A 17,209-nucleotide genomic window follows, 5' to 3' on the forward strand; every position below is an offset into this window, starting at 1 on the left:
AAAGACCATGTGGAAAAAGTGGGTGCACGAAGATGAACAATCCGCGATCAAGGAGGCTGTGGTGCGAAGAGAAAATTTGATGAACAGATTGGAAGAAGAATGGCAGCGCCTAGCAGTTCATGAGAAAGAAAAGATCTCACATTCGTACCAGATTGTGATGAATGATTCTACTTTGCAAGAGCTGCCCAAACTCGCTGCAACCGTTAACGGCTAGAATGAAACGGTTTCCAGTTTCTTGAGTTAAACCATAAATCGCATTTACCCGTAGTTCATGATTTTCTGCCCACGGTGTCAGATACTGTCGGATGTATTTGAAGAAAATTTAGAGAATTGCTTTAATTATAGTAAACTATAGGTAAAAAAAATAAAAATACAAAAAAATAAGACAAAAAGGAAAGAGGTATGTTTAACAGTTTATAACTGTTGAAAGTATTACATATATTGAAAATGTTCCTAATGATTTCATGCATTTTTTAATATTTTAAATAATTGTTTATAAAATTGAACGCTATAGAACCATTACTTACTTGTAAAAGTTACATATGTAATTAATGGGTTTTTATTTCCGTATTAGCATTCTAGTCACTTTGTATTGACAATATCACGTTATTGTTGTTACCTATTGCATTTTACCGTCAATTCCAACTATTTTTTCACAAATTTTAATAACGATATTTTACTAATGAGATTACTGGACGTTGCATTAGTGCCTTGGAAAAAATTTTCACGAATACAGGATATTAAATAAGTAATGCAGATTCTAAAAAAAAAACATAAGTGACTAATACAGACCTACACTAGTTGAATCGAAAATACGTCGAAATATATCAGTGATTAACATTCCTAATACTAAAATTGTATAAAAACGAAATATTAGGTTCTACTAATCTTGCCAACCAAGAAAATCATTACTCGCTTAATATTCAGTATTCTACGAAATCGAAATGCAATACTTGCATTGATGTGAAAGATTTTATTGTCGTATTGTTGAAAATGCAAACGTTCAGTATTTATTTTGCAAGTCTGTATGTAAATATATGTATAATATGTAATATAGATGGAAATAAAGTATGGATGCAAAAATATAGATGTGGATGAAAAAACAAATATTAACATTTTTAGCCTTACGAAAACTACAAAAGAAGAGGTATATTTATTTCTATTGTGTTTGTATGGGTTCCAAACGTGAAGATTACTAATTCATCCAAAAGTCGCAAAAGTAAAGCAGTTTGTCGACCATATAAACTCATACCCTAATTATAAAATGTTTTAATTTTCGACCCAAGCTATGTCGAACGTAATGTCGAATGTTTTTATCTAAACGAATGTACATACGTGATTTCTTTTTCTTTTCCCTTTTTTTAATAAATTTACATTTCCGTTTTATTTTGTTATTTAGTTGTTTGTTGTTGTTGTAGGTATTCTGATATTTCAAATATAATTTTGAATTTTAAATATACCGCCATCATCTCCGCTCATTTGTTCGGCATTTATTTTCGGCATTTCGCATTCCGTTTCTAATTGTATTAGTTGAAATGTCGATGCAACAGGAAAATATAAAAGAGAAAATATTGTTAAATAAAAATTTGATATATTTGTTAACGACGATGACTATATGTTCGTAATGTAAACTATATGCAAGTAAAATGTTTGCGACGTCAATGTAAGAAGAATCACTAGGGATTTTATCAGACTTCATGTTACATGTAGGTAAGCGTTCTTTTCAAATTATGTTAATGCGTAGTTGCAGTTTCCTTGAAGTCGTAATAAACGTATTAATTTATGTTATTGTGTACTCTAAATAAAATATCATCGTTGAAAAAATATACCTTGTACATTCTGGGAATAACCTGCTCGTTGATTGATTTCAAGTGCAAGCATGTAAGTATTGTATTGATCTTTAATTTGTAAATAACCTGTATAGAAACTTGATGATCGAGTAATAATCGTCTTTATTAAAAAATATTTAACAACAAAATAGCAAAAAAAGCAATATTCGTAATCTCATATAAACATTTCTGGCGTTCGCGGGAAATTTTACGATAGATGTGTATAGATGTGTTGTATAGGAAACTTACATTACATGACATCCTTGACGTTGCGTCTTTTGTTTCGATCAATAGATACGGTTTGATGTTTTATCTCTAGACCGTTACGTCATTACGTGTAAGTACAGCGTAAGCATTGTTACGTGTACACAAGATATGTACCATAAATACTAAAGAAAACAAATTAATACGTTTAATAATCGGTACCACAAAATAGTAGCTCTGTGCTCTGCAGTTGATTGAACAAAAATTCTATTTGTATAATTTTCTACAAAAGACGCTAGGCGCTAGGTGAGTGTGCGTGTATTAGTTGCGTCTGGTTTTTCAGACATAATATTTTCTATATTTCCAGATGTAATACTTATATGTGTATGTATACAATTGTTCATAATCATTCTTAGAAATGTTTTTTTTTACATTAACTTAACCTAACTCTGCTAACACGGAGTCAAGATCTTCTTGGAGAGTGAGACTATCTTCCCGTTGTTTTACTAAATCATCTTTCAGTCTGTCGACTTGTGCTTTGAGGAGATAATTACCTTTTCTTAATGCAGCTAAACGTCCTTCGTGTTTCTTGGTTTGTTTCTGTTAAAATATATATACAATTAAGAGATTCTTATGTAATCGTGTCGTATAACAATTTGTATTACCTGTAATGTATTTCGTTGACCTTCCAGAGATTGATCTTCATCTTCTGTTTCAGTTTCTTCATCTTCAGATTCTTCAGATTCTGATTCCTCTGATTCTGTTTCTTCTTCTTCTTCCTCTTCATCTTCATCTTCATCCTTATCGTCATCTTCACTCTCTGACATTAACTTTGCCATTTTATCAACTTCTTTCTGAAGATGTTTATACTTTTTCTTCTCTTCTTTCAACAATTTTTGTTGCTGTTTAATTTGATCTTTTAACGCGTGTCTTTCTTTTCTGGCATTAACAGCTTTGTCCCTATTTGACGAAATTGACATTAGTTTCTTTATTATGTATTAAACTTTAATATATTATTACTCACTTGAAATTTTTAATCTTGGTTGTTAAAAGTTTGATCTCTCTTTGTAACCGTTTCTCTGCTGCCTTTGGATCTTTGTCATCTTCTTCCTCTGAACTTTCTTCTTCCTCTTCTTCACTTTCACTGGGTTCTTTTTTGTCTATACTTTTTTGAGAAGCTATTTTTGCTACATCTTTTGCACTTGGACAACCAGCCAGTGCCATTCCTGAAACATTGTACCAAGCTGCTTCGTGGCCATCATCTGCTAGCTCAATTATTGGTACAGGCTCAAGCTCTTGCTCTAATTTGCAAAGCGTTTAATAAAGAAGCAAAATTAGTATAAGCATAAGCATGTTTAGTACTATTAATGAAAAACTAATAACAAGTCAGATCAGACATTTAGTTTTTCATTAAAAGCTTTTGTTATGCATATTGTTAAAATATTTCTAAGATTATGATTTTTAGTATTACGTATATAATATGTTCAAATGATCTAAGTTAAGTAGCCCAGTCTAAGTTAAGTAAGTTAAGTAGCTGTAAATATTGATCGGCTTGTACCAGCTTTCATTCGTCTTTCTAAAGCAGCATACATCCTTCTCATTTCCTCCAATTCATTTTTTAGTTTGTCTCTTTCGTCTGAGACAATTCCATATTCTTTCTCAAATTTCTCAGCATCTTTTCTTGCTTGCAGAGCGTCCTTTTTCAGTGATTCTGTTATTTGCTCGTCGTACTTCCTTTGTTCTTGCACGCTTTTCTGAGATTTTGCATGGTCGACTTCGGCTTCAAGATTTAAAATCCTTGCCTGTAGGAAACATCAAGGAAAATCAACAGATTGTCGTTGTTTTTTCCGGCGATAGTCTGGCTTAACAATACTTTAAGAAACGTACTTGTAATCTTTTGTTCTCCCTTTCTAATGCCTCCTTATTTCTAAGTTCAAGCGCAAGCATTTGTTTAGTACTTTGTAAGTCATCCCTTACGGCATCAATGTCGTCCATGTCATCCGAAATAGAGTCATCCGTGGGTTCTTCAGATTTTTGCATTTGCTCCTCTATCGTCAGCTGCCTTCGGAATTTCCTCAAGCCCTCTAGCATTGGTCTCGATCGATCATTGGTCTGTACTCTCTTTAATTTTACACCTTCCTGAATCTGCTTCAGCAATTGGTTATGCATGTTCGATTTTTCAGATTCGAACACAAAGTGTGCCTTCCCTAGTTAGAAACACTCAATCAGTACAACTGACACACATCCACCGTTTATAATAAATACAATTCAGAGACAATCTCCACGATTCCAGCCTTAAAGTTCATTTAGGGGATAAAGGAAATAGGAAAAAGAGGGTATGTCGATAAAAACCCACTAAACACGAAGACAACAGTTAATTCAACGATAATAATATTATTAAACTACAGACGAGAGGGGTTCTCTTCTAGGAGAACGGGATCAGAACAATAGCTACTGTGTATACTACAAACAGGTCATATCACAGTTCAGAAACAAAAGCTGATCGAATGAAAGCTTATTAACAATTTAATTAATTATACTCGTACAAGCCCCTTTAGATCGACATTCACAAGGGTAAAAAGAGGGTTCAAGGGGTACGTAACAGAACAAAAGGGTTTTCTACTAGCGACTAATCGACAAACACGGTGAAATCGGTTGCTCGTTCCGAAAAGTATCACCCAAGGGAAATCTGAGTAGAATCGAAGTTCGATCGACGATCACCTGCTGGATCAGCTGTAACCTTGTTCACCCTTTCGATCAAGGGCGCACTTCTGTCATTGCACTTCACGTGTCTCAAAGGTTTTCCGCTTTCCACTTCCTTCATCATGCTTGCCCAGTCAGGACGTTTCCGTGGTCTCTGTTTCAACATTTCCAGTTGTTGTTGTTGCGTGTCGTTCAGTGGCGGAAGATCTTTCAAGATCGTTCTACTCGGAGGTGGTGGCGGTGGTCTTGGAGGTGGTGGTGGCGGGATCGCTGCCCTCGACGAACTTTTTGATAATGTCGGCGCTCCTATTTATACGAAAATTTTATTTTTATCCTGACCGAATGATATCGCAAATTTTTGTGCCTTTTACGTCTGATAGATAGATGATCATTACTGCGAAGAAAGTTAAATAGTCGAAAACGTTTGTTGCGTTCAACATGATATATGATTGTCGTGTTGGCACAACATAAAAGGTATCGATTAGAATAGATCTGATAATTTTGTGACGTTTATAATAATATTACGAATGTTTATGGTTTATGGTTAAGCTTTGTCTTTACGGAGAGATTCATGCCGTTACCTGTAGTGCTCTCACTCTTAGAAAGAGGTATCGTGTCACCTCGAGATCGGGACCTCTCGATTCGAACCTGTCGTTCGAGCTGTGGCCTCGAATTTGGCTCTTGTCGTCCATTCTCGCGAAGCTTCGTCGGTGCCGGTTGACTGCTCGTATTCTTCTCGCTTTTAGGCTGTGACGGGATTATTGTGATCTTGCTCTGTTTACGTGGCTGTGCTTCCGCCGAGGGCTTCGCTTCTGGTTTCGATACACTCTATAAACCAATAAACAGTTTTATTTCTCTCCTTTGAATTTTTTACCATTTTATCAATATCATTATATCATATAATTTTATAAAGATTTCCACTATGAATTTTTTCCCCTTCTATGAAGTATTTTATTAAAGTATTTTCTTATCCCTAACGAACAATACTTCGCGGTGTCTTTATACGTTTTAAAAATATGCTTTCCACCTCTTTCGCCTTTATTCTATTTTCATCTACTTGAAACGTTTTTCGCGAGGAGTTTATCGTACGTAAAAATTACGTTTATCGTACTGGTAATATTTACATGCCAATCGCCAGTCGTCGCGTACTCAGTTTTTCGATTACAATCACTTTATTGTTCACGATCGACGAATATTTCTATTCTCAGCAGCCTTGTATCTTAGATCAGCCTGTTGGCGATTACTCGCAGGACTCGTTGATTATGACGCGTGGTAAAAGGAAGAAAATGATAGTACGTCGTGCGTGCCGCGAAAGATAGTCGTATTGGAAAATAGATAAAAAGAAAAAGACCGTACTCCCCCACCTAGTATCCTTCGTTCCTAAAGAAAGAAAGTCTCGAGAATTCTCTTGGCAAGTATCGATGTTCGTTCGGTCGTCTTTAAATAATCTAATTCGCGTTTGCTCCGCGATCGTTTTCAATCTAGAAACTTCGATCATTATTTTTCATGATGTTGTATTGTTCCTTCTTTTTAAAAAGAATGTACTACTTCTTTGTTGATCCTATCGCTTTATGAAAGAAAGTTGAAGCGTGGATGGGAAAATTGGGACGATTATCGTAACATGGAAACGTCCAGATCTTTAGTGTAGAATTTGCAAATCCAGCACAACTTATCGGTATATTTGCGCAAAACCGTAATATAAACTCGTTAAGAAACTGGCGGAAGACGCAGCTGGCAAGACAGTTGAAATAGAAACGCGTGTTCTTTAAATAATCGTGACCCAGAGGCTTATATGCGAGGACCCGTAAGGCTACCCTTCTCTGTCTGATCGTTCTTGTATCGAGAAAATCAAATTAATTCAATCCCTTTGATGTCTCATGTAGGCACGTGTACGAACAGCTTGACGATTCTAATAAATCCACGTTTAATTATATTAAAATCCGATAATCCATTTGAATAATTCAAACTTTAAAACGAATCGATAGGTTTCTATCATCCGAGAAGCTCGATCATATTACCAATCGTGGAATCAAAAGCTTCCTTGTCGTATCGAACGTTTACGATTAAAGAAATTCTAGCGCAAACAGAATATTTATAGAAAACCGATTATTTTCGTATTATGTTAATTGGATTATTCATAGGAGAATGAATAGAGCGATATTTTTGGAATTTCAGAATTTCGTATTTGTTGGAAAATTTTCAACTTAACTGTTCGATAGAAAATTTCGTATGCGCTTTATGCGGTGAAATGTCGAGATGTAGCGAAAGTGATCGCAGATTTCGTAAATTGCAATCGAACTTGTCGATGATCTAACTACTCGCGACAGTTGTAAACAATAGCGTGACGCGAATGATCATGACGTTTCCACGTGTCTTTGAAACTTGGAACATCACGTTTCTCGCGTTTTCGCATGATCGAGGATCCATTCGTGTTCGGTCGTTTCGCGTGGCCCATTGCCAAAATATCAAAAGTACGCGTTTTCGAATCGTCGCACGAGGAAAAATGCAAATAAACAAAACTACGATAACTCGGATGATTTGCATAGGTGGCGTAGTTGATTTACACACGTACAGAAGCGCATACAACGAATCGTAAATATTTCCACAAATTAGCTGCTCGCTGTTTCTCCAAGTGTGATTTCATATTTCTAATAATAATCGCACTACGTTGTATAATTCAGATGCAACGCCCTTGTAAATTTCTACTTGTCGAAATGATTATACGCGAGAACTTGTTACTCGACACCCACGCAAGTTATTAATAGTCAAGCCTGGTGACTTTGAAACCTAATATCTGAATGGAAAAAGACTGCACAAGGCGGGCCTGATTCTTCGTCGTTTCTAGTAGCATAAGTCCGTATTTGATCAGACAACGAGCTAGCGCCCTGACGATCCCGAAACCAGACAAAAAAAGCAAATTCAACCGGCGAACGTTTAATTTGTTTGACACAAGTTAAAATTGGCTTTTGCGGATAATTCTTTCGTATTGTTCGATAATGCATTTTATCGCGTGTTAAAAGTTGACGATGACAAAGTAAATTGAGAAAAGAAAGACTCACTTTTAAAGTAACTTGGGTAAACGGAGGTGGTTCCTCGGCTTTTGATTTCGAATCTCTTCTGGAATTGAGGGTCCAGGGTGCAGTAGGCATAGGTAAAGGCGACGGACCATCTTTGACCCAGGGTGGCCTGAAGGTGGTCCTCTGCGGTGGTGGTTGACCACCGGCACCAGGCATTCTTCTTTATTCTGTCACAGGGTTCTCTTCTCGTCTTAGCTTCGACTTTCCTATCGACTTCCACCTGTCGATGGAATTAGACAAAGAGGCACGGGGATCTGTGTATCGACTGTGGGCGTGCGTAATGACGAGGATCTTCTCGAGGACGTGTACGATGCGCCACTGACGGACTCCTGGACGACGAAATGAAAAGGTGGGGATCGGTTTTACGTGGGAGAGACACGACCCACTTTCCTCGAGACGTTTTACACTCGGGAAATCTTCCGGATTGTCCTCGCGGTTCACTGGTCCCGTTGGACCTGAACGAAGAGATCTCGCGACCGAATTAGGATCCCTTTTAGATCTACGAACGATTGATCCTCGCCAACGTCGACAAGAGGAATTACCGAAGAGCGAAGTGGTTGAGAATTTTTGGGAGTCTGGGAAAGATTGAGACCTGGACCACACATCAGGGCCACGACTGCACCTCCCTAACCGCGTGATATTTTCGTCGACGTGACGTCACAGAAAGACGCAAGCTCGAAATAGAAGACGGTCCTCTTCTTCTAGGATGTTTTCGGTGACTCTCTCGGTTGAAACGCCTCTTCGCTTGATCCTACGACGTATCCCACGTCTGTTTACGATGCATCCGTGTGCCGATCGACACGAAGGTCGGATCGATCATCGCGGACGTTCACGAGATGAACATCGTTCGATGAATCTGTTCGACCTACTAACGCGTTGGCACTTTGCGCGTCGATGATATAATAATCGGATAATAAAGAAGATATGTAATTATTTTTTATGAAATATTGTATCATCGATAAAACGAAATTTTTGCACCAATTTGATCAATAAGACGTTGCCATCGCTCTATTCGACGATTGATTAAATCTTGTTTTTTTCCAATCAGATTCGAAATATTGTCAAGAGATCATCAACAGAAGCTTGTCTCGTGTTTAAAGGGTGGGACGATATCGGGAGAGGCAATACCAGCTAGCTGCGCAGAAACACAACCAGGCGTTGCTCAAGCACGATTATTACCAACAAATCGCGAGATACTTCGAACGAGAGTGCCGAATCGCCAAGCACTACGATTCTTGGAATTATAGGAATTTAGACCCCAAAGGTGAGCTCGAGAAGGCTAAAAAAGCGGAAAGGTTACATGTCAGAAGGAACAAATTAAGAAATTTGTTGAAGGAGGAGGATGAGACGTACAGAAGGGAATTGGAGGAACGAAAGAGAATAAAAAGCCGCGAGGAAGAAACGTCGTTAGAGGTTTTGAGGCAAAAATTACGAGAGAAACGCGCAGAACAGAGTCTGTATCTACCTAGAACTTGTCGAAGATATCAATCTTACTTCGTCTGTCCCAAAGAATCGACCAATACCGGTTGGGACACTCTAAGAGGTACCAATCTTCAATATTCTCGTGCTTACAGAGATTCCATAAACGTTGCCCGTCCAATCGATCAAAATTTTCGTCGTAGAAGCTGGAAAATGACCGAAGATAGCAATAAGACCTCTCACGAGCAAGAAATTGTTCAAACGGAACCGGAACCTTTGCGCTATCCTGCGTATCCAGGATATTCGTACCATGAACCTGGGAGACCCGTTTCCAAATATTCGGCCCGTTATGCACATAGAAGTTTAGAAAACACTAACATGAGAACTAACGAATCTGACGACAATCCAAGTAGTCCGTCTCCGGCATCTGGTTCACCAAACAGAGAAATTCCTCCTCGTGTAGATGATAAAGAATCCGCGACAGAACTAGATAACAAGCAAAACGATTCTAAAAACGACACATTAAGCGCAACTAGTCCATCCAGCCCGAAAGATGAACAATCCAAGAATCTCGCTGAACAGGATGATATTTCCAATCAAAAAATCGATCAAGATAACGTGGATACATGTAAGGTAGAAAGCACGATAAACAAATATAATAACGACAGAGATCAGAACACAGAAAAGAAGGATACTCGACAGTTCGAAGTTGAGAAAACCATGCCCTGGTTGCGAATGATTCCCGAGGACAAGAATCTCTCGAGGCAGATGTTCCTTTACTTGACTCACAAGGAGCTGAAATCTAAGATCGAGGACATCAAGAAGAGAGAGACGCACGCGTGCAACAAGCAGTGTTGGGACGAGGCTTTGCGGCTGAGGGATATGAAGAATAGGCTGGAACTAATTCGCGAAAAAAGGATGTATCATACGGAAAACCTCGATTTGGACGAAGAATCGAGAAAATGGGGATTCGTCAACATCGATAAGAGGGAAGCGGAACTTCTTCAACGAGAAAAAGTCTGTACGGATTCAACAATGTACAGGTAAATTTTAACAAATTACAGTAGTAGATTCATTTGATTGTTGGAAACGTTATTTCATGGTCGTTGGTGACGAACAGGATTATTCGACTATAATATACATAAAATTATATATGTACGAATAGAACTCAAAAATACTTATCTGCAAATGTATTGTAAGTTCCTTTAATGTTCATCTGATGACCAGATTTGTTACAATATCGGTATGTGACCGTGAACGATGTTAAGGGTCTAGGACGACGAATAGCACCTCTCGAATTAGTCGAGATTCGTCGATGTTGCAACCGAAAGCCGTGACTCATTCATGTCTCTCTCTCTCTCTCTTTATCTCTTGATGTACACTAACCGCTTACACGCATCGAGTGTTTCGTAAATACGTGCCAAGGCGTTCGTCATCCTGCACGCCTTACGTTCGGTCCTCGATAGATCGCAAATAGGTGGTCTACGATGGAGTCTCTAACGATAATGACGCGAATCAAGGATAGATGAGTGAAAACATAATAAAAAAGAATTGGGAAGTCGAGTTATAAGTAATCCTGGATCATAAGGACGATGAAAAGTACTAGAATTATTTTACTGTAATTTTATAATTGTGTAATTGTAATTTTATATATCATTTTTTAGTGAAGATGCAAAGGCCATGTGGAAAAAATGGGTGCACGAAGATGAACAATCCGCGATCAAGGAGGCTCTGGTGCGAAGAGAAAATTTGATGGACAAATTGGAAAAGGAGTGGCAGCGCCTTGCAATTCATGAGAAAGAAAAAATCGCACAATCGTATCAGATCGTAACGAATGATTCTGCTCTACATGTGGTGCCTAAAGTAGCTGCAACTGTTAACGCGGCTAAAATGAAATCGGTCTCCAATTCCTTGAATTAGACCGCAAATCGTATTTTACATTTACTCGTAGTTCATGATTTTCTGCCTACAGTGACAGATACTGTTGGATATATTTGAAGAAAATTTAGAGAACTTATTCAATCATAGTAAACTATAGGTAAAAAGATAAAAATACAAAAAAATAAGATAAAAAGGAAAGAGATATGTTTAACAGCTTACAACTGTTAAACGTTATTGAAGACTGATTATATTCTTATTAAATTCCTGTTTCGTTAAAAAAGCTATTACATATATTGAAATTGTGCCTAATGATTTCGTGTATTTTTCAATATTTTAAATGATTGTTTGTAAAATTCAACGGTATAGAACCATTACATACCTGTAAAAGTTACATATTTAATTAGTGGATTTTTATTTCAATTCTAGCATTTCTATTATCTCTAGTCGTTTTTGTGTTGGCAATATCACAATATTGTTGTTACCTACTACACTTTACCTTCAATTCCAATTTATTATTCACAAATGTTTATGACGATATTTTACTAATGAGATTACTGTACGTTGCATTATTGTCTTGGAAATAAAATGAACTTGGAAGTAACGGCGCATTTTTTCTATGTTTATAATTTAAAAAATCTAGATTTTACTATCTATATGTATATGTATAATGTAGAAATGTATCGACTAGGGTTTTGGCCAACTAGTCGACTAGCCAATTGACTCCCAAGAGGCCGATTAGTCATGCCTGCTAATCATTTTCAAATATCATTACAAAAGGCATCACATTTATGATTGTTTAATACTACGAATACAAAGAGGAAATTTGTTAACATATACTTATTTTATTACATTTTGTTTCTTTATTCTAAAGAGCTTTTTTTGTTATGATAAAAGTAGAAAGTAATGTCCTAAGTTCCTAGTTAACTGCTAATTATTTCGCTTATTTCAATAAATACTAATTACTATATTGAATTTTGTATGTAATAATTATGTAACATTCAAATATGTACCTATAAGTAAGTAGGTATACTACATATTAAAAAATAGTAAAACTATGCTAATAACAATGAAGAAAGAATATTATATATATTTTTATTTTTATGCCTTATCAAGTTATTTTTATTGCCTTATAACACTGAAAATTTAAAGCTGATCAATCTGCCTCTTTTGCTGACTAGCCCTCCTTCTGTAAAAGTCGCTTCACCACTAATATGATGTAATGTGGCGAATTTCAAATTTACCGCGAAAGATTGCACGCCGATAAAATTTGAAATCATTTTCTGTTTGGTACGCAAGATGGCATGGCGAGGCTGGCCGTCGACTCACGAAAATAGCGCGCAGCACTCGTGCTCGTCGTTATAAAGTCGCATTTATTTGTAATTATCGATATTGTCAAGGCGTGTTTAAGTGATAATTAGTGCATCAATCACCAAAAACACAGTGAGAACGTGTTTGTTTGTCCACGCAGAGGCACTCATCTTTGTACACTTCACATACTTTCGGCGATTCTTCAGTCTTCAGTTAGTTAAGTACAAACTTTGCTTATAAATATTTTATAAGGAATTACATAATTTTCTGCCTGTAACATGTAATCAAAAATGTATCATATGCTAGATTTTGTTACTATTATGACAATTTGTCGTCACAAAAAAGTTTGATTGTATAATATATTTAGTGTTACATGTTCCAGATGAGTACATATTATCATATAACTACATCAAACCTATAATACGTGAATTTCTATTCCCTCAATGATGAACAACGTATAACCTGAAAGATATACAAATCATGCTACCGTTCGTAATAGAAAATATGCTTTCGAAAAGTGAGGAAGTATCGCACGTGCGTCGCGAATAATATACATATATGTGTATACGTATATCAACAAACGTTTACAGCACCGTGAATTCGAATAGAACTTGTTTTTTTCATTACCACATGTGTTTAGTTACGAGTTGTGACAACAAATCGAGGATAGCAGCTTTAGTACTTTATTATTGTTTCCATTCGGATCTGTTAATTAAGGGGCAACCTCTTTTTCGTCTGAACGAAGGCACGAAAGAATTTCCAAGGAATTCGCGGTAGCATAAGCTAGGTGGTCGCCATTAATCGTCAGGCATACTCCGTGACAACGACCAAATTAGTCGGCCGATCCGTCAAAAAGAGCATTTCTGTGGTAGGCGTGCATTATATCCTCCGCGGACCGAGCGCCACATGGCACTTCGCGCGCAGACACGCCTGCGCATTCACCTTCCGAGTATTCCACGGCAAATGTGTTTGCATATACAGTGTTGTTTAAGCGTTATTACGTTAACGTCGGTTCTATTTTTTCAAATTATTCCGAAACTGAAGAGAAATTTGTAATTTAAATCATTTAAATGGACATTTCATGGAAATATTTATATTTGTTCATTTGGAAAAATATTTGATGGGAAGTCTCTCTTTAGAAGAATTAGAAATAACAAACTACAAGTCACGAGTAGTTAAAGAACTTAACTCTAGTCTCAAGTACTTCCTTTATTTGATGATCTTCCATTTTTCTACGTATCGTTCATATCTATTTTTCTAAATAATTTACTCCACATTTAGTACATTTGCAAGACCTATAGTTGATGTAATGATTCAATAACTTTGAAGTTTCTGATTATGCAAGCTTCTATTTAATAGGTTAACGTACTCTTTCTTGTAATAAGCTTTCTTTGAATCGCCTGTTTACGCATATATGAACGGTATCAAAAGGAAATCAGTGGTCTTTTTTTCATTTTCAGTTATAATAAAACAATTAATAGAGTATATGATGGCATTAGGTATTCGGAATATAATTAAATGTGAACTGTGTAGATCCAAGTATCCAACTAGAGTAGCTACAGAAAGTGATTTGCACATCATCGTATCCATTATGACATTTATAATCAAGTCCAAGTGTATTAAGTTTCGTATCATTTAGCAGTACTTTCATGTAACAACAAAAATGTGATACCATGAAACTAGAATATAGAACCTGATAAAAAAGCGCCCCATTGGAAAATAGGGGTAGGTATATGCAAATACTTCCTGTCTCCGCCCTGTATAATATTATCCTACTGAATTACCCCCCCCCCCCCAAAAAAAAAGAAAAACTCGCTCATACCAATACGAAAAAGAATGTAACTCTCAAAAGGATAAATCATTGTTCGATCCGCGGGCAAAATGGTCCAAGTCTAACAAACTACTTATCATGTAGCCATGTATCCTTAACGACCATACAAGACGCATCCGCGTTGTATTTTTCAGCGGGCCATCGATCTCGAATTTTCGTGTTAACATTTAAATCACACCCACACTGTACATCCGGGACCATGATAAACTCAAAGCAAAAGACATAGAGGAAGCGAGAGAGAGAGAGAGAGAGAGAGAGAGAGAGAGAGAGAGGGAGAGAGAGAGCAAACGGACGAGCGAGAGAGAGAGAGAGAGAAAGAAATATAGTTCGTAATACGTGGTATCGTGCGTGCAATGGCCCGTGAAAGCTGACTGTCTGCTCGGCACCCAAGAGAAGAGGGATGCAGCCACGCCAGCTATGTTAATTAAACGCGTTTCTAGCCCCCGCATAGGAAATCAGAGAAAAAAGGAGATGAGACGAGCGATGTTCGAGGAGATGGGGCAACGTGAAAGAGGGTGCCGGCTAATAACACGTCCCGTACGACGAACGCACGCCACACGCCCGTCTTCTGCTTCTTCTTCTTCTTCTTCTTCGTCTTCCTCTCTTCTCCTCAACCTCCACCATCTTTTCGTCCTCCACTTCTTTCTCCGTCTGCTTCTTCTTTTCTCGTTCTCCTACCACTATTGCTTTTTGTCTTCGTCCGTCACTTGTCTTCTTGATGCCAGAATGTCGTAACAATCCGGCCGACTGTCCAAACGACTGCGTTTTTTGATATTTCGAAAGGCTGAAAAAATTGCGAGGGTTACGGGAAAGATGGCGTTTCTCGTCTTGTAATTTCATAATTCAAAAGTTTGGTAAAAGAAAAAAAGAAATAAATTCGTTTGCGGGCAAAAGCAATTTTAATGCGTCGCAGGCTTCCTTGACGGTGCTATCCAATTCTTTGCTTCTTCCAAATAAAAGCCACAACGCTCGAAATAGTTCCCTTTGAGACGCCACTTTCATCTTTCTTCTTACAATTAGTTTCAAATCGTTAAACTTCAATTTTGACGTTAATTTTGAACAATCCCGTAGTGAAGATCGCCCCTCGCAACGCTAATAATCTCGGCAAGTTTCAATCGTCCTATGAATTTCATTACGTCGTTGGTCGCTGAAAAAAACGGGGCATCGATAAGATCCTGTCCCGAGACCGATTAGTTCAAATCGCGATAAGATTATTGGGTATCACGGTTACACGGAAATTACGCTCGTCACGGGTTGACGCTTATACATGATAACGAAAAAAAAGAAAAAGAAAAAAAAAGGAAGAGAACGAGAATAAAAACGACAGAAGAAAGTGGTGCCAAATAGATGGAAGGAGAAAAAAAGGCACGCTTTAAAGGGCCAGCTAAAGTTACGCTAGCGACAAATTAGTCGACCAATAACGGGGTGTGAGGGGTTGCTGGGTTTCACGGAAACGCATACACGGACCACGTGGCTCCCCATAAAGGGAAGCAATGAAGACAGCATATGTCTGACAAGCGCTTAATCATCGGGGAAAATTTTCTGTCGTCGACAGATTAGCCTTGCGAGAGCGAGCCGGCTCGACTTCTAACACTTGCAGTTTGTGTGCGTTTCGCACCCTTGGTGTCTCTTCCGTGACGTTCGTTCCTTTACGATCGTACGATCGGCTGATCGTAATTTCTCTCGTTTCCTTGTCCTTTTTAGAAGTTCCGCTAACTTTAATGCTTCCGAGAAACATCGACCGAATGGGAACACCGTTCGCGTGCAATTAAGTATCGATTCGCGGGCAGAGAGAAAAAAGACAGAGGAGAAGGGGGAAGAAGAGAAGAGATTAAGAGTAAATTGTGGCATAATCGTCCGGTGCGTCCGAGTAAAATTTTGGCCGCAATTTTGGCCACTTTAAACTCAATTTGCACGCGTCCTGGGTCATTCAAGCCAGTCGAAGAACTCGCGGAAGAGTGTAACGAAACGTTAGTATGTACAAAGTTGTTCAAGCATGCAAGTCGATGATGCGTTAATTTTTTCTTTTCTCCTCTCTTTACCTCTTTCACTTTGATCGTTGTCCCTCATTCCCCGGCGGGTAGCATGCACGCTGGGGGAAAATTGATTTGATTATTCGCGACGAAACGAAGTGAACACCGTTGGTATTATGTAAATTTTTGTCCATTCGATGTTTCTGCCCGGAAAGTTCATTATACGCTCTATGAAACTTGGCCGAAATGCGAACAATAAATCGCGATTATTTGGCCTGGTATTAAATAACCGTTAAATAAAATAATATATTATAATCGGTGTTTACGCGGCTCCTAGTATTTGGCGCGATTTTAATCGCGTTACCGATCCGATAATTGAATACGATAAATGAATGCGACGAATTCGATAGAAAACGACAACCGAACGCGAGCTGTGCCTTTGAACGCGTTCGCGCGTTACTCGTTCTCGTTGTTCGCACAATGTATCACCCTGGATGGTGGCGTACAGCAGCGACGCAGTTTCCTTGATCCGCGACGCGCAGGTACATTTTTTCTACGATATCGTAACAACGAAGCAATTTTGTTAGGAAGTTGGCGAACCGTTGCCAAGACCGACGCTGGATGATAAATCTTCCTGGAGAAACTTTGCACGCGCGTCGAGTTCCGCGGAAAATCTATTCCCTTCGTTATCGTAAAGTTTCGCGCCGGCCTTGAACGTTGATCGTATCCCTTTTGACCGCGAAACTGGAACTAAAACCTACCTGAACGAGAATCACGCAGTTTACACGGAGAAAATTCTCGAAAATTTGCTTGAAATTTTGATACAACGTATTGCCCGACGAGTGCCAACTTGCAACGATCGAATTTCGATGTAAAACGTGAAACGTAAAAGTGATCGTTCTTTGTTCTTCCGGCCGACCATTTTCCGATATGAAACGTTCTTTCGTTGCTTTTAAACGATTCAGAGAAGTTAGCATTTCGGCC

At 38.0% G+C, this 17,209-nt stretch overlaps 2 protein-coding genes across 8 annotated transcripts; one reads left to right on the top strand and one right to left on the bottom strand.

The window, feature by feature from the left end:
• The first annotated feature begins 1,716 nt into the window (after positions 1-1,716).
• LOC122574578 lies at positions 1,717-11,714 on the top strand. Of its 6 annotated transcripts, none has more exons than XM_043742303.1 (4): positions 1,717-1,881; positions 7,990-8,162; positions 8,914-10,275; positions 10,897-11,714. In XM_043742303.1, exons 2-4 carry the CDS (start codon positions 8,155-8,157, stop codon positions 11,150-11,152), a joined length of 1,626 nt encoding a protein of 541 aa, XP_043598238.1. In that variant the 5' UTR covers positions 1,717-1,881; positions 7,990-8,154; the 3' UTR covers positions 11,153-11,714. The 6 variants fall into 6 exon arrangements, with proteins under 6 accessions (XP_043598238.1, XP_043598245.1, XP_043598280.1 ...); XM_043742310.1 differs by having other exon boundaries at positions 8,009-8,162; XM_043742318.1 differs by lacking the exon at positions 1,717-1,881 and adding an exon at positions 1,897-2,339.
• On the bottom strand, positions 1,933-7,996 carry LOC122574554 (golgin subfamily A member 6-like protein 22). 2 transcript variants are annotated; one of them, XM_043742267.1, is made up of 8 exons: positions 7,796-7,996; positions 5,318-5,564; positions 4,755-5,042; positions 3,921-4,240; positions 3,592-3,835; positions 3,058-3,259; positions 2,699-2,993; positions 1,933-2,633 (listed from the first exon to the last, which is right to left on the bottom strand). In XM_043742267.1, the coding sequence occupies exons 1-8, from the start codon at positions 7,967-7,969 to the stop codon at positions 2,472-2,474; spliced, it is 1,932 nt and encodes a 643-aa protein (XP_043598202.1). In that variant the 5' UTR covers positions 7,970-7,996; the 3' UTR covers positions 1,933-2,471. The 2 variants fall into 2 exon arrangements, with proteins under 2 accessions (XP_043598202.1, XP_043598194.1); XM_043742259.1 differs by having other exon boundaries at positions 3,058-3,334.
• Positions 11,715-17,209: the final 5,495 nt, after the last annotated feature.

This window comes from Bombus pyrosoma, linkage group LG2 (genome assembly GCF_014825855.1).
Source record: "Bombus pyrosoma isolate SC7728 linkage group LG2, ASM1482585v1, whole genome shotgun sequence".
Lineage (NCBI taxonomy): Eukaryota > Metazoa > Arthropoda > Insecta > Hymenoptera > Apidae > Bombus > Bombus pyrosoma.

Excerpts from the sequence above, each read along its gene's own strand:
- LOC122574554 (XM_043742259.1), bottom strand. The coding sequence starts at position 7,969 with ATGCCTGGTGCCGGTGGTCAACCACCACCGCAGAGGACCACCTTCAGG. Across the intron at positions 4,241-4,754 it reads GGTTACAGCTGATCCAGCAG|GGAAGGCACACTTTGTGTTC; the intron begins GTGATCGTCGAT and ends GTTTCTAACTAG. Across the intron at positions 2,994-3,057 it reads ACCAAGATTAAAAATTTCAA|GGACAAAGCTGTTAATGCCA; the intron begins GTGAGTAATAAT and ends TTCGTCAAATAG.
- LOC122574578 (XM_043742303.1), top strand. Across the intron at positions 10,276-10,896 it reads ACGGATTCAACAATGTACAG|TGAAGATGCAAAGGCCATGT; the intron begins GTAAATTTTAAC and ends ATCATTTTTTAG.